Source organism: Dama dama, chromosome 24 (assembly GCF_033118175.1).
Source record: "Dama dama isolate Ldn47 chromosome 24, ASM3311817v1, whole genome shotgun sequence".
NCBI classification, from domain to species: domain Eukaryota; kingdom Metazoa; phylum Chordata; class Mammalia; order Artiodactyla; family Cervidae; genus Dama; species Dama dama.
The window spans coordinates 59,071,770-59,094,792 of record NC_083704.1 but is presented as its reverse complement, the minus strand read 5'-3'; the positions used below and the strand labels follow the sequence as shown (position 1 = coordinate 59,094,792).

Genomic DNA, 23,023 nt, shown 5'->3' with positions numbered 1-23,023 from the left:
TCCGGGAAGCCGGGGAGGACGGGCAAGGGAGGGGCTTCAGGGGAAGCCTGGCGGTGTGGAGACAGACAGACTGGACTAACGCGGGGCACGGACAGGTCGGTTCAGAGGCTGATGGAGGAGGCAGACCTCGCTCCCACCCGCTCACCCCACAGCCCGAGGATAAAAAGTCCGGTCCTCTGGTACAGCTTCTTCCTAACCCCGAGGGAATGCTGTTACACCCTCCTCACATGAGAAGTCCCTGTATAGGGTTATCTTTTCACATCGTTACTCACATGGCAGTTGTGGGGGTGGGATGAGGAGGGGGCATGACTTGAAACCAGAGTGGGCACGGCCACCTTAAAATTAACTTGTTAATAAATCCTGTGCAACAAACAAACAAACAAACAAAAACCAGAAACGAGCAAGCCTCTACCACTAGGTGAAGAACGCGGTTCAGGTATTCATTTGTACACACGGCGGTGGACGGCAGGGGGCGAGGAGCAGGAGGAGGGCCATCGAGGTGGCAGGGCGCTCAGAAGTGCGTCTCCTTCTCTGTAATGGCCGCAACGGTCCCATCGCCCTTGAGTTTGGCGTCACAGTCATTAACCGCCACCGTCCGTGGGCCTGCCCCAAGTGTGCCCCGCATTTTCAGGTCGGCGCTGGGGATCATCAACTTGCGGAATCTCTACACGGTTGGAGAGGAAAAGAGTTGTCTGAGAAGAGAGGTTGTTGGGGTCCCCGGGGGGCCTGCCTCGGCGCCTCCCAACTGCACAGCAGACACCTCGGGGGGTGGGGCATGCTGCGGAAACGGCAGGCCGGGCTTGGAGCTCTGCCCTGGGCAATGCATCGGCCTGGAGATCTGTTTCCCGCCCCCACCCGGGGACACGGGGACCACAGGGTGCCAGCGCTGGATGAGGAAGGAGACGATGAGCAGTGTTGCCCGCCCTGTACCTGGCCCACTGCAGGAGGCCAGGACGCAGGCGCTATACCCAGGCCGCATCCTTCCTTCCTGGGCAAGCTGACGCTGGGCTCTGAGGCCCTGCTTGGCCTTGATACGTGTGAGGCCAGTCACCTAACACCACCGCACCGCACTGTCCCACCTGTGAGATGGGCCAGCAGTTCCTCCTGGGGACTCTGCTGTGAGGGTGAGCTAGAGCACCTCCGGGGCCGTCTATACAGTGGTTTCTGCATAAATGGGTATGTTTCCCAGAGAAGGTCATCAGCATGCCCGTCATCCCCGTCTAGGGAACAGGAGGTGTATGTCTGAAGATGGAAACATTCTTGCTAAGGCCCCAACCCCGCAGAGTGGCCGGCAGACAGGGTGCTGGGCGGATGGGGTGGCCATCATCCACTCTACCCCTGACACACGCTCCTGCCCCCTTGATCCTGCCTGGGCACCCCGCCCCGCCCGACCTCAGCCTCACGTGCACCTCCAGAAGACGTCAGGCCAGGATGTGGGAGGTCCTTCCTGGGCCCTTTCCCCAAGAAGGCTGGAAGGACTTTGGCATGCTGGTTTCTTACAATCAAGGTCCTGTTTTCATGTTCAGATCCTGCCATGCCTAATAGGCTGGGCCTATTCTGCCCAAGAGGGATTAACAGGCAGGACGCCCCTCTTCCCCCATAATACCATCATGCTGAACATCTCCTAGGTGCCAGGCAAGGTGCTAGGATCTTGACAGAGGACAGGAGCTGGGAGCATGGGCTCTGGAGCCGAGTGCCTGGGCTGGACTCCCAGCTCCACCGCTTCACTGAGGCAAGAACTTAACCCTCTGCATCTCGGTCCCTTGTCTTTCGAAGAGGTTCACAGCGGCACCTGCCTCGAGCGTCATTTTCCTGAGGTGTCCTCAGATTTGCTGACCTGTGCATGGCTCTTAGCACAGATTACCTGCCCTCAGAGCAACTCTCTGACCTCCATCTTTCCTTCCAAATCCTTCCCATCAGCTGGTAGAACCTTCTGGAAATGCGTGCATGTGTCTTCAGTCATGTCCGACTCTTGACACCCTACGGGCTTGTAGCCCGCTAGGCTCCTCTGTCCATAGGATTCTCCCAGGCAAGAATACTGGAGTGGGTTGCCATTTCCCTTTCCAGGGGATCTTCCCAACCCAGGAGCAGAACCTGCATCACTTACATTTCCTGCACTGGCAGGCAGGTTCTTTACCACTAGCGCCACCTGGGAAGCTCTTCTGGAAATGGAGGGACATGAACTCACTGGCAGGGGCCAGCCGGGGCCAAGGTATTTGGGATCCAGGGCAGCTCTCCTCTGGACATGCCTGGTCCCAAGTCAGAATCAACAACTGCCCTTGTCCTGCATTCCCTGCAGGAGCGGAGGACTCGGCCTTGCTCTGGGGGCAGGAGCAGGCTGGAGAAAGGGACCTTCCCTCTCGGCTTGCTCCCGGGACCTGGCTGGGTGCTAGCTCTCCCCTGGGTGGACAGGAGGGCTGGCTGGAGCTGACTCTGGGCTGGCACGCACCTTGGGGGGCATCGGCACACAGGCCATGTCTGTGAGACACAGCTCAGCCCCGAGACCCCGGGGTGCTGCACTGGGGCCGGAGCCAGGCAAGGGGCATGCGGCATGAAGGCACAGCCTCAGGGTGCCTGCTCCAGCACGCCAAGGCTGCGTGCCCTGGGGTAACTGGCTTCCCCTCTGTGCTCAGCTTCCTCACCTGTGACATGGGGACAGGAAGCACCTCCACCTCACAGGACACCTATGAGGACTCGGCAGCCTACTGACTGTGGACGGCTTAGAGCAGCGTCTGGCACAGAGCACGCGGTTAGCAAAGGGGGCGTGAAGCTGACTCAGACCTCCTGATCCCCCAGCAGGTGGGAAAGGAGCGTGAAGAGAGACAGGGTGTCCGGGCTATGACGGGCCGGGGCCCAAATTCACTAAACAAGCAGGAGAACATGGACAGCACAATTTCATTGGCAGGAAAACGCCCAGAAGAAGCATATACAGAGAGATTTCTGGGTGTCTGGGGCTTGGGACAGGGCTTACTGGAAACAGGCACTGGGAATCTTATGAATAAATAAGAATATATGCAAATAAATAAATAAAAATGTTTGCAAATGGATTTATGGTGATGACAGCATGACACAGAACATTGCTACAAAAAATATGCCACTGAATTATATCAGAAATGGGTGAATTTCATGATACAGAAAACATATTTCAATAAAATTGTTGAAAATGGTCAGTTTGCTAATTCTTGGTGGTCTGATCTTAGGCGAGTGACTGAGTTTCTCTGAGGATAGAGGAGACACAGAACAGAGAGAGCTCTGCACGATGACGGCACAGGACAGATGCCCCCAGATGTCAGACTCTCTCCCCGTGCCCTGGAAACAGGGTCGTTAATGAACGGGATCAATGGAACACCAAGAGCTGACACTTGGCCCCTCTCTCCCCCCAAGTCCTGGCTCAAGTGCTGTCCCTCTATGCACTCACTGAGTCCTCAAACAACCTCTATAAGTGAGGGACTATTGCTGACCCATTTCACAGATGGGAAAACCGAGGCTGAACTCAGGGGAAGCAGCTCAATCTCCAGGCCTCCACACAACAGTACTGATGAACCCCTGCCATGGAGGAGCTGGCCAGCCTTCCCCAGGAGACACGTGGGGGTACGTTCTCATCACGCCCGTGGCCCAGATGAGGAAGCGGGGGCCCAGAGACTCCCGTGACCACACTCACACTCACCAGCACAGCCCTTCTAGCATATAGCCAGCCCCGCCCTGTGTCACATTCCCCCCCGCCCCGCCCCACTTCCCAGCCACCCTCGCCGACCCCTCCGCCCGGGCTGCTCACCTCTGGCAGTGTCCCCTCTGCCTTCCACACCTTGATGCAGACCCAGACCGGGATGCAGAGCATGGAGGACAAGGCCATCAGCCAGCCGATGCCATAGCCCCAGGCGGGGTAGGTGTACACGTTGTTGTACTTGAGGGGCTTGTATTTGACCAGGAAGAAAATGAAGATGCCCTGCAGAGAGACGGGGAGAGGTCCCCGGGATGGCCCTCAGCCTGGGTGCGGGCGGCCGGTAGGGGAGACGGTCGACCCTGTGCGGTGGCCTCGGAGAGGTGGCATCCTGCCTGTCCACGGCGAGAAGCACAGGGAACAGACCCCACAGGTCCCAGGAGACCCTCCTCGACCCCCCCCAGGAGCCTGACCTCCAGCCTCCAAACAGTCAGAAATTTTAACTTTTTTTTTTCTAGCTACTTCTCAGGGCTGGTTTCAAAGCTGACTTTCAAAACTAAGGTGGTTGGTGAAGATGCTCTGAGATACTTCCAGTGCCAAGGACTGGGTGAAGAGCAGCGGTTTTGTTTCTTTAATTAAACATCCTTTCACCAAGGCCTCTCCGCAGTTTGGTCTGAGGGGCAGAGCGTGAGTCTCTCACTATCCTCAAGCTGTTGCTTCATTGTTAACAGCAGAGCCAGATGTCTTTCACGGGACCCTCAGCCCCCATGGAGGTGGGCGCCGTCTGCCCAGGCTGCGGGTTTAGAATCTGAGGTCCCAGGAAGAGAGGTGACTTGCTCACTGTCACACAGCAAGCTGGTGGCATGACTGGGGGCCTAGTGAGGCCCCCTGGCCCAGCCCAGAGACTGTCCCCCAAAAAAACACTGGCTTGGAAAGGTGTCAGTTGCCTTGGACTTCTGAGTGCACAGAGGGTCCCCCAGGGGGACATCACCTACCTCCTCAGTTTTGGCCTCAGCCAGGCCTGGGCTCTGGGGTGGAGCAGTGGGCGGGGGGTGGAAAAGTAGGGGAGTGGTGGGCTGCAGGTGGCTCCTGGCAGCACCCTTACCGCACAGATCCCGGGGGTCACGACTTTCCAGCACCATTTAATGAGTGACAACGGCCGGTAGCCAATCATGTCTTCGATGTTATCATAGAAGCGGTTGCTTCCTGTCCAGAATAAAGCAGACGGGCACACACACCCCAGAGAATTTCTGTACAAGACTCAGAGGAAAGGCGATGAGTGCTTTCCCCAGCCGGAGACAAGTTGCGGCAGGGACCCTACTTGCTGCTTAAAAACTACCAGGGTGTTAGCTATGTGCAGCATTAGGATAAACTATGGTGGAAGGGGCTCTGAAGAGACCCCTCCTGACTCAGGCCATGAGGCCCAGGACACAGTCAGGAGTTTCTGGGGAAAAGGTGGAAGGTGGTCACTCTGAGCGGGGTCAGGCTGGCTGGCCTGCCTGGGTGGGGTGGGGGTCAGGGCTCAGATTTTAGGGCTGGTGGGTGTCTATTCACAAGCCCAGCAACTCTCATCCACTCCCTCAGTCTGGGGAACAGGAAGGCCGAAAGGCAGGTGCCGAGGGCCTGCCACTGGGCTGGCTGGTTTGTCTCCACCCCCTCCTACCAGGAGCCATGGTGACGACTACTCCATTATACAGATGGGAAAACTGAGCCTCGGGGGCAGAAGGATGGACCCAAGGTTACAGTGCCTGAGACTGGAACCCCTCCCTGTGCTGCAAAAGGGTATACAAGCAGTAGGGTCTTCCAACAGGTGGGAGAACCCAAGATGTGCCTGAGGGTCAGAGGGTGATGGAGATAGGCTACAGGGAAGCCCAGCCCACCCAGGTCCCGGGCACTGTGGGGTGGCGGGCTCGGCCTCCACTCACCGTACACCCAGCCGATGCAGATGCACTCGAAGATGGCCACAAAGAGAAGGCACATTCCGCTGGCGGCGTAGGAGTCAAAGAGCTGGAAGATGTACATACCGCCCTGCGGGGTGGGAGGCCAGACACGGGGGAAGAGTGACAGACAGACATACGGGAGAGCAGGGTCAGCCAGCTCTCGGCGAGGGCGCCCCACCCTGTGGTCACCTACCACCCTGGAGTCCCGGCCACCAGGGCAGACTGGTCTCTCCGGCATTCTAAACGCCACACCCACCATGGCTGGGCCCCCTTGGACCGCCCTAAGGGGCTGCTGGGATCGCAGAGGTTTGTCTTGCCTCTGCTGCCTGGATGCTAGCCACAACACAGAAAACTGGAGACTGGAGGCCGGGCAGGCTCAGCACCTCCCTCCAGGAGGCTGTGACGGCCTCCCCGCCTCTAGCCTCGCCCTCTCCTATGCGTCCACACCGCAGTGTGCGTAGGTCCTGCCTCGTGTGGTCATAAGGCCGGGGCTATTGGTGTCCTCAGTGCTCATGCGGGGAAGCTGAGGCCCGGGGTGGTGAGAACACGCCCCACCGGTCACCAGAGGTCACCCACCGTGGGCCTGAGGACCGGGCCCAGGCGTCCGGCTGCAGAGCCTGAGACCTTCCCCGCCCACCGCCTCACCTCCGTGGAAGAGCAGATATTTGCAGACTATTTTCCCCCAAGAGCAGAGCTTTAAATGTGTTTAAATGAGGGAGAAGATCCTCCGAGCAATTACTGAATCTGCCACGGCCCATTTGGCAGGTTTAAGCTCCCGGTGCGGTCACTCATAGACACGCCTCCGCAGAGGGCAAAGGTGGGTGTATGGGGCCTGCGTGTCTGCTGATCCCCCGTCCGGGCAGGCAGAGCGCTGACTCCCTGACGGGCTCCATGAGCCAGGGTCCCAGGGCTGGCCAGCTGGCATCCAGGAGAGCCCTCCAGCGACCGGCCTGCTGCAAGCCGAGGATGCCCACGAATGCCTGCTTTTCCTGGAGTCCCACCAGCCTCTGGAAGGCATCAGGTAACCCCCCAATTTGAGTGTGACAGAAGACTCTACTTGGCGTAATTAATCAGCACTTAATGAGGCCCTGCTCACTGGCTGTGTGGAGAGAGGCAGGGGGGAATGCGGCACCATTCATTGCTCAAATGCTGATTATCACTCCCATTAATGTGACAATGACTAGGAGCAGGGATTACACACCCCGGGCCAGGCCCCAAGGGCACAGAACAGATCCAGGCCGGCTCCTGTTCTTGAGGACTTTGGGGCCTTGTGGGGCAGGTGAACACACAGGTCACTGTAATGTCCAGACGGAGACTGGACCGAGCTTAGAATGAAGTCCTGGGTGGGAAGGAAAGCAGAGGAGGCTTCCAGGAGGAGGTGGCTTTTTTGAGTTGAGAAGCAGAGAATGACGAAGATCAGCAGACTGACCCCAGTACCACGGCAGCTGCTTTGACAGATTCTAAATTCCCTCACTTTTTCCATGTGCCTTACAAAACCCCTTTGTGTCTCCTGGCAACAGTTTTCTGGTTATTTGGGAGGGGGGGAGAGCGGCTTGGTTCATAAAATTAATTTTGTGAGTGTGGGTAAAAAGATACCTAATTTTGCCTTCCCAAGTTACTTAAGAAAGTATCTATTAGGATGCTACAGGAGGGAAAAAAATCATGGCTTTATGAGACAGTCTGAATTTGGGGGTGTGATGAACCCCTCCCTGCCCACAGGCCTGGCAGAGACAAGAGGGGACATGCGGAAGGTGGGAGCTGGAACACACAGCGCCTTAAGGTGTCCAGGTTCCTCAGTGATGAAGCCTGTTCTGGACTTGAGGACAGTGAAAGTCACTAGCTGAGGGTTGTCCGGCAGACACTGCCTCCTTCACTCAGAAGTTTTACTAAAAGGGGTAGCAGGGGCATCTGGATGCTCATGGGCTTAGTTGCTCAGTGGTGTCTGACTCTTTGCGACCCCATGGACTGTAGCCTGCCAGGCTCCTCTGTCCATGGGGATTCTCCAGGCAAGAATACTGCAGTGGGTTGCCATGGCTGCTCATAATGAGCAGGTAAACTCAGCCTTTCTCATTGTGAGTTTTATTCCTTCTGGTGATGGAGACCTGGAGCTGAGCACTTATACAAGTGCTGAACGAGAACTTCCACGGAGTCTCACGATGACCCATTACAAACACGAGAACACAGAGTCCCCGAGAAGTGCCGGACCTGGAGGCAGGGTCACACAGCCAGTCAAGGTCAGCGCTGGGGTGTGATGTCAGATCCGCCTAACCCAAACATGTCCATGCTAAGTCACTTCAGTCGTGTCCAACTCTTCACAGCCTCATGGACTGTAGTCCACCAGGCTGCTCTGTCCATGGGATTCTCCAGGCAAGAATATTGGAGAGGGTTGCCATGTCCGCCTTCAGGGGATCTTCCCGACCCAGGGATCAAACTCACGTCTCATGTCTCCTGCACTGGCAGGTGGGTTCTTTACCACTAGCACCACCAAAGCCCAGGCACTTACCCCTGATATTACCCTGTCCACATCACTTACCCCTGTGGCTATCACTCACCTCCGTTAACATCACAAGGCCCAGAAAGTAGGAGGTGACCGACAGGGCCAGGATGAGCAGCTCCCGCCGATAGCCCCTCCGGAAGACCTTGGGGTACATGTCTACCACGGCGGTCACCAGGCTCTCCACACACACGAACTGGACGGGGCAGAAATGACGGTGCGAAGCTCCAGAGAAAGGCCATCAGAGGCCCTGGCTCCAGGCAGGCACAGCAGCCCTAAAGCCTGGGCTTCCCTCCCCGCCGGGCCTTGCCTTCATTCGCACACTTCCTCACCCTGACGGCGGACCCAAGAATAACAACAGTCTCCCCCGCATTTACAGAATGCCAGCAGGCCCATTCAACACAAGAGGACCCTGAAGCTCAAAGAGGGGAGGTGACCAGCCCAAAGTCTCTCCGCAAGGAAGCAACAGAGTCAGGCCTTGAGATGAGGTCTCCTGACTCTAAAGCTAGAATTCCTTCTCCCTTATGCTGCCAGTCACGTGCCCATGTGCTGGGCCTTGTTCTGGGGTGGACGAAATAAATGAGATCCAGTCTTGGCCTGGGAAGCGAGATGGCAGTCTGGGTAACTGTCTTGAGAGCTGAGGGCTCTGGTCAGTCTGTGGGGGCCTGACTTACTTCATCCTCCAGGCCTGTGACAGTGCCCCTGCCCTTTGCTTCCGGTGGGCGGGTGGCCTTCTGCTGGGGGGAGGGCAATGAGGGGAGCTAATGCCCAGCTCTTGTGTTTGGGCTGGGCAAGTTTAGATGGCAGAGCTTGAGCCACTATGCATCTCTGTGATCAGGGCCAGGTGTGAGATCAGCCACATTCCTACTCAACCCTCAACACCCAGACCCAACAGCCCAGCATATCCCGCACCCCCTCCCCGAGTTCTCCCAGCACTGCGGGCAGATCTCCTGCATAAGCCTTTTCCTAACTGCTTCTTCTTGCCCTCAACTTGAGCAGAACAGACCCCAGCCCCTATTCCAGGCCCAGTCCATACCCCTCATCTGTGGGGTCCATGCTTGCTCAGATCTGTCTCCTTACAAAAAGGTGAGACCCTGGAAGGCAGGGGCCATGTCACTGACATCTACTTCAAGTGGCACCGGGCAGATGCTCAGAAAATGTTTGATAAATGAATAATAACAACAGTGGTGAACACACGGTGCTTGCTGTGTGCCAGGCTCAGTTCTACGTAGTTAACAGATGTTAATTTATTTAATCTCTATGTATTAAGTTCCACCATTGTCCCTTTTTTGTAAAGAAGACACAGAAGCATAGTGGTGTAAGTAACTTGCCCCGAGGTCACAAAGGTCTAACATTTTAGGGCCTGAATTTGAAGGGGGCGATCGTCACTACCGTGGGGCCCTGGGAGGTCATTATTTGGGGGCACCCCTGTCCCTGGGGCCACTGCTTGGCTCCATGTCCTTTCTGGTCCATGTCTATCTCCCCAGGGAAGGTATTTCCATCCTCATTGTGGAAAGGGACTGCAGCACAGCCCGGAGTCACACGGCTGGAAAGAGCTGGGACTTAAACTCAGTCTAGACGCCAACGCCCAGGCTCCTGGCCTCCAGTCTGTCCTGTCTCTGGGGGAAGACTATCTGTGCTCGTCCTTTCTCTAGGGTCCCCAGGTAAAGGAAGGGGACTCAGGGGACGCTGTTGATCCAGCACTTAAACCGAAGAGGCATCAGAGCAGATGGTCTACGCAGTGCAGAGACCTGGGTGCATATCCCTTCAAGTCACTTGGCCTTTCTGAGCCTCAGTTTCTTCCTCTGTAAAATGGGGATAACAGAAGGCGCCCCCCCCCCCCCCCTCCAGCCCATATGGTTATCATGATTGAAAGCTGAGGACACAGCCCAGGCACACCTGGGGATGGTCTGAGCAGCCACCCCCCGCCCTGGGGCCCCAGGTCCCCTTTGTAAACAGAGTATCTCAGCCCTAGTGCTGGTCTGGCTCAGCCCAGGGGCTCGCAGAGCCCAGGCCCGGCCCCCACACCCATCTGCGGAGACAGGCTGTCACTGTCACACAAGCTGCTGATCCCTCCTGAGGCCTCTGCCGTGACAATGGAGGGACGGTTATCAGCAAAAACACCCAGTTGCTTCTGCAGCTCGGCTTAGCAGTTTCTGAGAAACCATCCAGGGGAAGAAATAGGACTTGGCTGGATTGACAGACACACCAGCCACGGGGCCTGGATGCTGCGTGACTCACTCAAGGTCACAGGTAGGGTGGCAGGAAGCACCTCGCCAAGACACCCCTGTCTGAGGGCCTCAGAGCGCCTGGCTTTGGCTGGAAGACCTTCTCTGGGGCTCTTAGGAAGGCCAGCCACAATATAGCAGCAGGGCCAAGGGTTGATTTCTGGAGATGAAGAGAGACTGGAGGCCACAGGGTTCCAGCAGGAAAACCAGAGAGGGGATTGAAAGAGGGTGGGAGGGTGGGCGGGGGTGAAAAGATGTAAGTGCACACATTTGCGTTAACAGAAAGGAAAATGTGAACACATAAATTGTTAGTTCTAACTCCACATCCTTCACGGAGGAAGGCGGGCTGCCAAGTGGGGGTGGGTCTGGGAGAGGCAGGAGAACAGAGGCGGGTGGGGGTGGGGTGCGGATGTGGGGGGAGCAGGAGCTGGTGGTGGTACCCACGACCCACCCAGGTGGCCACCTGGGGCATGTCATGGGGGCCCCGATGTGGAGATCAAGGAAGGAAGCAGATGCTTTTCTGTGTTCCCAGGTCTTTTATGATCTGGTTGGTCCCAACTGGCCAGAACCAGGATGTGGTGTGCAGGCCCCAGATCTGTTCCTGGGGGCAGCACCTGCCCCCCGCTGCCACTGCCGCCTGGGGTCCCCACTTACCTGGCTGTCCAGGCCCAGGAAGATGAGCATCATGAAGAACAAGGCAGCCCAGAGAGGGGAGAGGGGCATCATGGTGACGGCCTTGGGGTAGGCGATAAAGGCCAGGCCAGGGCCTGGAGAGGAAGCAGAGAGAAGGGGCTGAGTGGAGTTCAGTGCCTCATTCAATTGCTATGTTCATCTAAAATGGACTAAGTGTTTCTTTTGTGCCAGGTACTGTGCTGAATTCTTCCTTGAATCACATACATCTCACAGCCACCCCATGCTCCTGGTTCTACGAGGATACCCATTGTACAGATGAGCAAGATGAGGCAGAGAGAAGGAAGCAAGTGTCTGGAAGGGTCAAGATTCAAGCCCATGTTAGTCTGACACCCAGACCCTCCTCTGTATAGACATGTCTCTATTCTTACTGGGGTAGGTGAGGAGAGGTGGGTGGTGGGAGGCATTCTTATTAAACTGCAGGTTCTCAGGCCCACCGAGAGATCCTAATTCAGCCAGTCTAGGGTGACAAAAGGACCAATGATACCTATGTAAGTAATTAGGAGTCAGGGCTTGCACAAATGATGGTCCACCCAGAACACCTTCTCCTCTGAGCTTCTCATCTCCCAGGTCCACACTCACTTCTCTTGACTGCTCCCAATAGGGGGCTTGATAGCACAGCCACAGGATGGGCTTTATTACTGTCAAGGATGGGAGTCGATGTTCTAGCCCTGCAGCACGGTGGCCAAGGGTTCAAATCCCCATTCTTTACTGTGAGCTCTACCCTTGTCTCCTCAGCTAGAAAATGGGAACAAGGGATTCCTGCCTAATAAGGCAGTTGGCAGAGTTCAGTGGGATGACGCGAAAATATGGAAAGCACTTAAAAAGGTAAATGTTCAAGAGACATTTATCTTGATTATCTTCTACCTTAAAAAGCAGCCTTATTAAAGGCTAATTTACCTATCATAAGTGTTCATTTTAAGTGTATAATTCAATGAGCTTTGAAAAGTGGAGGCACCCAGATAACCACCACTGCAGTGAAGACAGAGAACATTTCCTCCACCCCCTGCTGCCCCTCTCAGTCTCCCCATCCTCATTCCCTGTCTTTGTACTGGGCAACTACTGATCTTTTTTTTTTCACCTTAGATTAGCTTTGTTCATCCTATCTAGGAGGGGAATTACCAGGTCATATGGGAATCATATGTTTAATTTTCTAAGAAATGCCAAACGGATTTCCAAAGTGACTCTGTCATTTTACATTCCTACCAGCAACACTTGAGAGTTTCAGGGGCTCCACATCCTTGTCAACACTTGATGTTGTCAGTCTTTTAAATTTAGTCATTATAGAGGGTATGAAATGTTATATCATTATGTTTTTAATTTGTATGTCCCTGATGACTAACAATGTGAAGTATCTTCACATATCTTTATTGTCCATTCATAAATCTTTTTATTGTTTATTTAAAATTTTTATTTATTTATTTATTTTCTGCCCATGTTGTGACTTGCAGGATCTCAGTTCCCTAACCAAGGACTGAACCCAGGTCCTCAGCAGTGAAAGCAAGGAATTCTGATCACTGGACCATCAAGGAATTTCCTACATATCAACATCTTCTTTTGTGAGGCGCCTCCTGTGTTCTTGCCCATTTTCAGTTGGGTTAGCTCCTTTTTATTTAGTTGTGAGAATTCTTAATATATTTGGGATACAAACCCTTTATGAAACAAAAGAATTATGGTTATCTTCTCCAAGTCTGTTGCTTACCTTTTCATTTTTAAATTACATTTTGTGAAAAGCAGAATATAAAAATTTCCCAATTGTTTGTTGTTGGTATAAAAAAATACCAAAGATTTTTGATTGTCTTTCTATCCTGTGACCTTACTAAATTCACTTAGTAATTTTTTTTTGTAGATTTCTTAGGATTTTCTATGTAGTCAATCATGTTGTTTATGAATGAAGACAGTTTTTATTCTTCCTTTATAATCTTAATATTTTCACTTTTTCTTGCCTTATTGTACTCTCTAGGAATTTCAGTACAATATGGAACATGTTTTGAGCTTTGCAATGTTCAGTCAACATACTGCTTCCTGAAATTCACTTTTGTTAGCGCTTTTCTTTCCCATTCTTTTCAGAATGATTGCATTATGCATTTGTAATACAGTTAAGTTCATTCATTATATTTGTATTACATTTGGTTCCACCCACAAAAAAGTAACTATTTGTCTTGGGTGCTCTGTGAAACACTACTGTGGCTCTCAGTCAGAGCTACTAAAGATAAATACTCAGAGAAGTATTCTTCCTTCTCCTTACTTCTTAATTCCTCACCTTTTTCTATCTCTTTCCCACTCACCACTGTAGGCAACCATTCTCTTTAATTTTAAAACGTTTATGCACATACCTATTTAAAAAAAATCCTTTAATTTCCATTTACTTATTTTTTATAGTGAATGAACGTTGAATTTTTCAAAGACTTTTTCCACATCTATGGAGATAATTTTATGATTTACTTTGTTTGGACTATTAATACGGTGTGTGATATTAATGTCTTTCTTAGCATTAAATCAACCTTCCATTATTCCTGGAATAAATCTTACTTGGACATGGTATATTACCTTCTTAAAATGATTTTGGATTCTAATATTTCAGATTTGAGTTTTCTAATATTTTATTTGGTATTTTGGCATCAATGTGCATGAGTGATATTAATCTGTAGTTTTCTTTCTTGGCATTGTCTATTTGGTTTAGGTTTCAATACTGTGTGTTTCAGATAATGAACTAGCAAAGTTTCCTCCCTTTTCAATAATCTGGAATAATTCATAGGGCACTGGGCCTATCTTATCTGGTCTCAAAGGTTTGGTAGAATTCCTCTGAGAAGCCAGCAGGGCCTGATGTTTTCTTCTGAGGTTGTTCTTCAGTAACGCTGTCTGTTTCTTCCATGGAAATTGGCCTGCTTAAGCTTTCTAAGTCAAATGGGGTCAGTTTTAGCAATCTCCATTTCCCTAGGAAACTATTCATTTCATCTAGGTTTTCAAATTTATATGCAAAGAGGATTGCAAAGTAATCTCTTATGATTTTAAAAAATGTCTTCTCCTCCAATGGTTATTTCCCCTTTGTAATTTCTTATTTTGCTATTTGTATGTTTTTTACCCCCCAACTTCATTTCCCACCCCCTCCTTGATCATCTGGTGATTTGCCTATTTTTATTTTGAAAAACCTGGAATTTTTATTATTTAAAAAAAACAAAACCCAGTTCTCTACTTCATTACTTTCTGCTTTTTATTATTTCCTTCCTTGAGCTGTCTTTTAGTTCATTTTGTTGCTGTTCTTATTTTTCTGAACAAGGAATGTAATTGTTTTCATTCCTGCACTTTTATTGATAAATGTGTTTAGTAAAGTTCTTATTGTTAGTTTATTTCTGTGTCCCCTTGCATTGTCTGCAGTTTTTTTCCTTCATAAAGACTATTGCTGTGTTATTTGGTGCATACATTTGTGTGTGTGTTATATCTTCACTGTGAATTGTGGTTTTTAACATTAAAAGGTATTATCCTTTGTCATCCTTAATGCATGTGGAAGGCTACTCTGTCTTCATTTATAGCCTTTGTGAGCCACTTTGTCTTGGGTGTATCTCTCGTATACAGAATAGATAAGCAGATCTCAGAGATGCTGTAGGTTTAGCTCCAGACTACCAGGACAAACTGAGCATCACAGCACACTGAGTCACATGAATTTTTCGGTTTCCTGGCATATATAAAAGTCATGTTTACACTATAGTCTACTAAATGAACAATACCAGTAGGTCTAAGAAAAGGTATATACATTAATTAAAAAATAGTTTATTGCTGAAGAATGCTAACCATCATCTGAGTCTTCAGTGAGTCGTAGTCTTTTTGCCGGGGGAAGGTCTTGCTGCGATGTTGATGGCTGCTGACTGATCGGGGTGATGGTGGCCGAAGGTTGGGGCAGCTGTGGCAATTTCTTAAAATAAGACAAGAGTGAAGTTTGCGGCCATCGATTGACTCTTCTTTTCACAAGTGATTTCTCTGTAGCATGCAGGGCTGTTGGATAGCATTTTTACCCAGAGTAGAACTTCTTTCAAAGTTGGAGTCAATCCTCTTAAATTCCGCTGCTGCTTTAGCAACTGTGTTTACTGTTGATCAGTTGCTCAGTCATGTCTGACTCTGTGACCCCATGGGCTGTGGCATGCCAGGCCTCCCTGTCCCTCACCATTTCCCAAAGTTCGCTGACGTTCATGTCCATTGCATCATGATGCCATCCAGCCATCTCATCCTCTGACACCCTCTTCTCCTGCTCCCAATCTTTCCTAGCATCGGGGTCTTTTCCAATGAAGAATACACAACTCTGTCAGCTCTTCGCATCAGGTGGCCAAAGTATTGGAGCTTTAGTGTCAGTCCTTCCAATGAATATTCAGGGTTGATTTCCCTTAGGACTGACTGGTTTGATCTCCTTGCTGTCCAAGGGACTCTCAAGAGTCTTCTCCAGCACTTTTGCTGTCATTTCGACAAAGTTCACAACATCGTTACCAGTAGTATATTCGATCTCAAGAAACTGCTTTCTTTACTCACTCAAAAAAGCAACTCCTCATCCACTAGTTTTAATAATAATTTAAAAGTTTGAAATACTGTGAGAATTACCAAAATGTGACACAGAGACATGAAGTGAGCAAATGCTGTTGGAAAAATTGTGCTGGTAGACGTGGCTTGATGCAGAGTTGCCACAAACCATGAGTTTGTAAAAAATTAAAAAATAAAACAAGTGAAGCACAATAAAACACAGTATGCCTATGTATAGGTCTTACTTTGTGAGTCAAATTGAAAATCTTTTTCTTTCAATAGACGAGTTAAGGTCATTCACCTTTACTGACAAGACTGATACATTTGGTCTTGACTGACAATATATAATTATGTATACTTTATATGTATATGAGTTGTGTATTCTGTTTTTTTTTTTTTTTAATTATTATTTAGGAAGGCTTATGTAGCTATTCTGGTAGCTCAGTGGTTTAAAAAAATGCCAATGCAGGAGATACAGGTTTGGTCCTTATTTTTGGTCTGGGAAGATCCTCTGGAGAAGGAAACGACCACTCACTCTAGAATTCTTGCCTGGAGAAGCCCATGGACAGAGGAGCCTGGCATGCTATAGTCCATGGGGTAGCAAAGAGTCGGACTCATTTAGCAACTGAACAACAACAATGTTTTTATTCTGGTGGTTAACTTCATCCTTGTACCCTTTTTAACGCTCTTAGGCCCTTAGTCTCTTATTTAAACCTTTAATATCTGTCTTTTCAGGTCCCCCACACCCACCAGTATTTACCACCACTTATTACTCATACATCAGGGAGTTTTTTCTATCTTCTCTTGCCTCGTCTTTCTATTTTTTGGTTGAATTATCTCTACTTTGTAACAGTATGCAGCTTATTTCTACACTAGTTCTCTATCATCTTCCCCACCTTTGTTTTCATCTTATACATATACATACATATTAATACATATTTTATATATTTTAAGAGCTTAACATTAAGTCTTCTTCTGGAGTTTTACCAGTCATTATTGGGTTGAATGACACTCATGCTCTAATAGAAGAATGTCAGAACATCAGAAGTCTCTAAGTTCTTGCATATTAAAAATGGCTTTTCTATATAGCTTTAACATACTACATATAACATATATAGCCATAACATACATAAAGACATGGCTGGATATTAAATTCTGGTTCTTACTTCTTAATGTGAATTTTAAAAAATGCTATCCCATAGTTGCCTTGCTTTGTATGTTGGTTTCAAAAAGAATGGTGCTAGTTTAATGCTTTTGCTATTTTAAGTTATTTGATCTTTTCTTGCCTGGAAGCCTGGAGGATTTAATCTATTTCTTTGAAACTTGGCCCACTGCATTGGGAGCATGGAGTCCTAGCCACTGAACCACCAGGAAAGTCCCTGCTTCTCTTTTGTTTTGCAGGTCTTTACATTTTATCTCTTTTTCTTGGGCTCCCTTCACCATGCATGTGTTTACCATCTCCCTACAAAAGGATGCTTTTCTTTCTTTTTGCCCCCCACCTCTTCTCTGCAAGGTTTGTGTTTCAGATGGCTCCTTTAAAATGTGCCTATGCCTTTAAATGGTCCTTACCCCTTGAAATCACACTGACTTTGAACCCCTGTAGTCCCTGCTAAAGGATCTGTCACAGTCCTTTCTAGGACTTTCAGACTAAGAGTAGATTCAATCTTTCTGGTGACTGCTCCAAATCACTCCCAGATCCTTTTGCTAGCCTCTGTCTTCCATCTGTCCCACAGTTTTTCTCAGCTTGCCTTTGTAGGAGATACTGTGTGCTGGGATTGGTGGTTTTTCTTTCTGTCACAGTCATCTGCAGCTTCAACACTTTCTGTCTTCAAATTATCCAGGAGGCACAGTTTTGTGTAGAATATACTTTTCCCTTCCTGTTTTATCTTGCTGGCAGAAAAAAACTGGGATAAGAAGAAGCTATACAGTTGTCACTGTCCTCAGATACTCTTACTTCCTCTAATTTTTAAAAGACTTTGTGTAAGACTGATAAGACCCATCTAGTCAAAGCTATAGTTTTTCCAGTAGTCATGTATGGATGTGAGAGTTGAACCATGTAGAAAGCTGAGCACTGAAGAACTGATGCTTTTGAACTGTGGTACTTGAGAAGACTATTGAGAGTCCCTTGGACCGCAAGATCAAACCAGTCAATTCTAAAGGAAATCAACCCTGAATATTCATTGGAAGGACTGATGTTGAAGCTGAGGCTCCAATACTTTGGCCACCTGATTCGAAGAGCCAACTTATCGGAAAAGACTCTGATGCTGGGAAAGATTGAGGGCAAGAGGAGAAGGGAGGTGACAGAGGATGAGATGGTTGGATGGCATCACTGACTTAATGGACATGAGTTTGAGCAAACTCCAGGAGATAGTAAAGGACAGAGAAGCCTGGTGTGCTGCAGTCCATGGGGTCACAAACAGTTGGACACTGAGCGACTGAACAAGAAGACTGACATTATTTATACTTAAACATTTAGTAGAATTCACCAGTGAAACAGCAGGGCCTGGAGTCTTCTTGGTAGAAAGATCTTTGACAATGAATTCAATTTCTTTTGGAAATACAAAGCCATTTAGTTTTTCTGTTTCTTTTTGAGTTAGCTTAATTAAATTATGTAGTATTTTTTAGGAAGTTGCCCATTTAATTTACATTATCAAGTACATTAGTTTGAAGTTGTTCATGGTATTTCCTTATTCTCATGTTTAAAAATGTCTACAGGACCTGTAGCCATATCTCCTCTTTCATTTCTGATATCAGTAATTTGTATTTTCTCTCATTTTTCCTTTCATTAGTCCTGTCAAGGTGTTATAAATTTTGCTATCTTTTATAATACAAAATTTTCACTTTGAAAATTTTCTTTATTGCTTGCATGTCTTATCTTAATTAGTTCTTTTCTTCTACTTACTCTGGGCTTCCCTAGTGGCTGAGGCAGTAAAGAATCTACCTGCAATGCAGGAGACCCAGGTATAATCCCTGGGTTGGGAAGATCCCCTGGAGAAGGGAATGGGTACTGATTCCAGTATTCTTGGCTGGAGAATTCCATGGACAGAGGAGCTTGGTGAGCTACAGTCCACAGGGTAGCAAAGAGTTGGATACAACAAAGTGACTAACACTTCTAACATTCTCTACTTACTTTGTATTCCTTTCTTTCCCCCAGCTTCTTCTGATAAAAACTTAAAGTGTTTACTTTAAATCCTTCTAATTAGGTATTTAAAGTTACAAATTTCCCTGTAAGATCCTGCTGAGCAAGGTGAGGGGGCTACATACTTGCAATATGCAATTTCTGCAAGAGGCAGGAACTCCTAAAGGGCATCCTGGTCTGATTCATACCCCTAAACAGAGCAGGCTTACCTCCTTAGCACCTGAAGTGACACAGAGGGTCAAGCAGAAGAGATGATAGCCAAGCTAGGCTGTACCACCCATGTTCTGTGCGACCTTAGAGGAACCTCTGTGGCTCTGAGCCACAGAGTAGCGCCCTCATCTCTAACGGGCAGTATAAAGCCCAGGACTGCTGTCTACATGAACGGCGCCCCCTGCAGTTGTGCAGGGCACATTCTGCACAGCCTTCATAAAGTCTGCCTTGCAGAGGTGCCGCAGTTGCTTCACGAAGTAGTTTATGAACAACCAGCCTGAGGCCTGATAGGTGAGACAGAGTAAATTAATCATGGTACATCCATTCTGTGGAATCTCACTTGGCCATGAAAAGTCACGATTAAGCTCTCTATTTGTGCTCAGTCCTGTCTGACTCTTTGCTACCCCATGGACTGTAGCCCGGCAGGCTCCTCTGTCCATGGGATTATCCCAGCAAGAATACTGGAGTGGCTTGTTATTTTCTCCTCCAGGGGATCTTCCCGACCTAGGCATTGAGCCCACGTCTCCTGCATTGCAGGCAGATTCTTTACCAATGGGCCACCTGGGATGCTGAGATCTCTCTTTACTGAGGAAGAAAACTCTCATGCTTTCTTGTGAATGGAAAAATAAAACTGAATACGATCCAGTTTTCATTAATATAGGTATAGCTGTACATGTATGAAAAATCCTGGCAAGAGAACCTCAAAGTGCAGTCTGATTCAGACTGGAGACTTTTTCCTTTGTCAATATTTAAACATTTTCCTACAGTAAGCATGCTTACAATTTGAAAAAAGAAAAAAAAATTTTTTTAGTTGGCTCTTTTCCTTTCCACCTCCACTCTGAGCTTCAGCTTTAAAATGCATCTATCAAATGTAAATAATGATAAAAAGAGCAACAGAGTGCTGCAGATACGCTGTGTCACTCAACACCTGAGCTGGGAGTTAGTTCGCTCATGTTACAGAGGAAGGAGCAGATTCTCAGAGCAGGCAGAGGCCCCATGGAGCAGGTAACGCGCCCTCTTCGCAGGGCTGCTCTGTGGTTTACTGCCACGGAGGATCATGGATGTTATGTGAAGCGCCAGGTGCCTGCCTACCATGGGCTGCAGGATGGAGCACTCAGAGCATGGTCTGGATCAAATCCAACAGCTCTGTTCCTTCCAGTTGATGTGACCTTAGGTAAGCGACCACAACTCTCTGAGCCTCGGCTTCCCCACTGGTAAAAAATAGGGGTTGCAAAAGTGCCACCTTGGGGGGCTGAGTTGAGGCTCACATGAGGCAGTTCCTGCCCAGAGTGTGCAATCTATGATAGACAGCTTCGGTCATGTTAATATCCTCTGGTCCGGCTCTGGTCCCCTGATTTCAGCAGGGACTGTCTCTCTCTCTCTCTCTCTCTGACAGACATCATGCAGAAGGTGGAGCCCCAGGGGCCATGAAGCAGAGCCTGGCAACCAGCTTCCTGATCCAGGGTCCACACCCCCCCACCCCGCCCAGCTTGGTGGATTAGAGGGGTGCTTCCTATCTGTGCATGTCAGGTAAAAGCAGCCACGCCACGGACTAGAGTTCTCAATGGAGGCAACGCAGCCCCACGAGTGGCTGGGGTTGTCATAACAAATGGGGGGCACGAGCAGCCTTGAGCAGACAGAAGCCAGGGAGGTTGGACCCCCTGTGATGCTCCTGACTGTCTCACCAGACATTCCTATAGCTGAGAAACCTATTTAGATGTATGGAGGTTAGTGTCTAACTCTGTCATGTAGATAGAGACTATTTTTCTACTTTATAATAATATACAATGAATTGTCCCAGGATTCAAAACCATGTGAATCAAGGGGAGAGTTCTCCACCATTTTGCACAATCACTTCAGCAGCAACTACCCTACCTGTGGTGTGTTTGATACAAACACGTGTCATTTTACATGAAGAATGTCACACTCATGGTGAGTCTACACATAGAATGAAGAAAGGGAAAGGGGTCCTTCCAGCAGAGGGAGAACAGTATGTGCAAAAGCCCTGGGGTGGGAGGGAGGGGGCAACCAGAGATGTGAAAGCAGACCTCAGTGTGGTGGGGCAGAGTGAGCCCGGCGGGGGGGGGGGGGGGGTCGTGAGGTGGGTGGTGAGACCACAGGAGCTGGGCAGTGCAGGGCCTGGGGGCCATGCCGAGAGGTCAGCCCTGCGAGAAGCCAAAACAGACTGTCCGCCAGGGGAGGACACGGTCAGGTTTGCATTTCAAAAAAGAATCACTCTGCAGGAGAGTGACGCATGGAACGGAAGGGACAATGGTGGAGGCAGGGAGGCCAGTGGAGGCTCCCGTGGTTCACGAGGTGACAGGGATGGTGCTCTGGGCTCGCGGTTTCCCCTACAGGAGCCTGGTCTGTGGATGGACAGGGGGCCCCCTCCTGAGACCCGAGCCCAGGAGAAGCGAGCTGAGGAGGAAGACCATGGTTCCACTTTGGCAAACTCACCTGACTCTGCCACCTCGGCGATGGGCACCCCCTGCTCGTATGCCATGAAGCCCAGGACTGAGAAGATGGCAAACCCGGCCACGAAGCTGGTGCCGCTGTTCAAGCAACAGAGCATGATGCAGTCCCTGGCGGGGGAAGCGGGAGAGGGGCTCGGGTCAGAACCCGGCGGGGGGAACCGGTGCAGCGCTGGAACGTTCTGTCTGAGCGCCAAGGAGGCCCTCGGGGTTCAGAGAGGGGAGGGGGCTGGCCCACAGTCACACAGCTTCTCCTGCACTTTTCTAGAAGTTGAGATCAGTCGCAGACTGGAAGCACGGAGAGGGGGTGGGAAGGAAGGGAGGCTGGCAAGTGGGAAAACGCACACCAGGGAGGAAAGACTTGGAGACAAACCAATGCTTCTCCAAACTCCTGGTAGGAGAGAAAACCAAGGGAAGTGAGAGAGGATTGATTTTCTGGGAGCTCAAAGCATGAAGATATCAACCTCTGAAAGAAAGGGCTGTTTCCCATCCAGCACAGAGGCCTCAGGAGAGACACCCCTCCTGGCCCAGTGTCTCCCAGACCTCACACAAGCCTCCACTCTGATGCTGCAAGGAGCAGACCCTTCATGGACTGGGAGGGAGGCCCTCACCAGGGCAGTGACTGCCCCCTGCTCTTGGCCAGGGTTCACAGCAAAGAAGCACCAGCATAAAGCCGTGACACAGGAGATTCCAGACTACAGACGACGGGGCTCCACCAAGAGGAAGAAGACGGAGCCATGCCTCCCGACCCCTCCAACTTGGGGCTGTGCACCCTCATGCAGGCGGGTCAGGGGATCAGACTCTCGGACCTCGGCCACCACAGAGCATGCACGTGGGAGTCGGGCTTACAATACCCGTGACGCTTCACTTTAAAGGGAGGGGCCGGGGTGGTCTGTCCAGTGTCCTCCCTGGAGCAGGACCAGCCCGGAGCATCCCCACCACGACCCTAGCCAGCAGGCCACCCACCTTGCTCCGTGGCGCTTCGCTTCTCAGATGGCTCCTGCCGCTCACAGTGTAAGAACTTCCTCATGCTCTATTTGACCCAAATCCACCTTCTCTGGGAAGTGTTAGTTCTAACCTCCCCAACAGCCTGAAGACCTGAAGATAGAGGCCCTATACCTCCTTGAGGTTTTAGCTCTCTCAGTTAAACCCCCCAGTTCCCTTACCAGTGATCCTGTCTGTGATCTGAAATTCAGTCCAGCTTGTCCCTCTTCAAGAGTGTCACATCCAGGACTGAGCACTAGACTCAAGAACAGAGCAGGACTCTCATCTCCTCTTCTCCTGACACCATACTTTTTGTAATGCAATCAAAGGTTATACTGATGTTGGTGACTGTGACCCCCAGTTGCCTTGCATTGACCCTGGGAATCAAGGGCATGGTGGGAAGAGCATTAGACTGGGGTTCCAATTCTCCCAGCAATATTTTCTCTCTGGGCCTGCTCTCACTGGATAGATGACAAGGTGCCTTGGATAAGAGGGTTTCTTGGGCCTTGTGATCAATTAAGTCATTTTCCAGCAAGTAGTCACTTCCACACATTCCTCCCTGGGATGGAGTATATTTCCCGGCCCCACTGACTGAGGGCTTACCCACGTGACTTGCTTTGACCAATGAGATAGCAATAGATGTGACATAAACAGAGGGTTGAGATCCACTTATGCAGTTGGTCTTGTCCTCACTCCT

At 49.9% G+C, this 23,023-nt stretch overlaps 1 protein-coding gene across 1 annotated transcript in view; it reads right to left on the bottom strand.

The window, feature by feature from the left end:
- Positions 1-511: 511 nt before the first annotated feature.
- Positions 512-23,023, bottom strand: part of SLC6A11 (solute carrier family 6 member 11) — a 124,260-nt gene continuing 101,748 nt past the window's right edge. Inside the window, exons 8-14 of the mRNA XM_061127589.1 lie at positions 21,329-21,453; positions 10,978-11,090; positions 8,154-8,291; positions 5,587-5,689; positions 4,767-4,867; positions 3,776-3,946; positions 512-664 (exon numbers count right to left, since the gene is read on the bottom strand). Of these exons, the coding sequence (XP_060983572.1) occupies positions 512-664; positions 3,776-3,946; positions 4,767-4,867; positions 5,587-5,689; positions 8,154-8,291; positions 10,978-11,090; positions 21,329-21,453 (904 nt within the window). The remainder of the gene's footprint in view (positions 665-3,775; positions 3,947-4,766; positions 4,868-5,586; positions 5,690-8,153; positions 8,292-10,977; positions 11,091-21,328; positions 21,454-23,023) is intronic.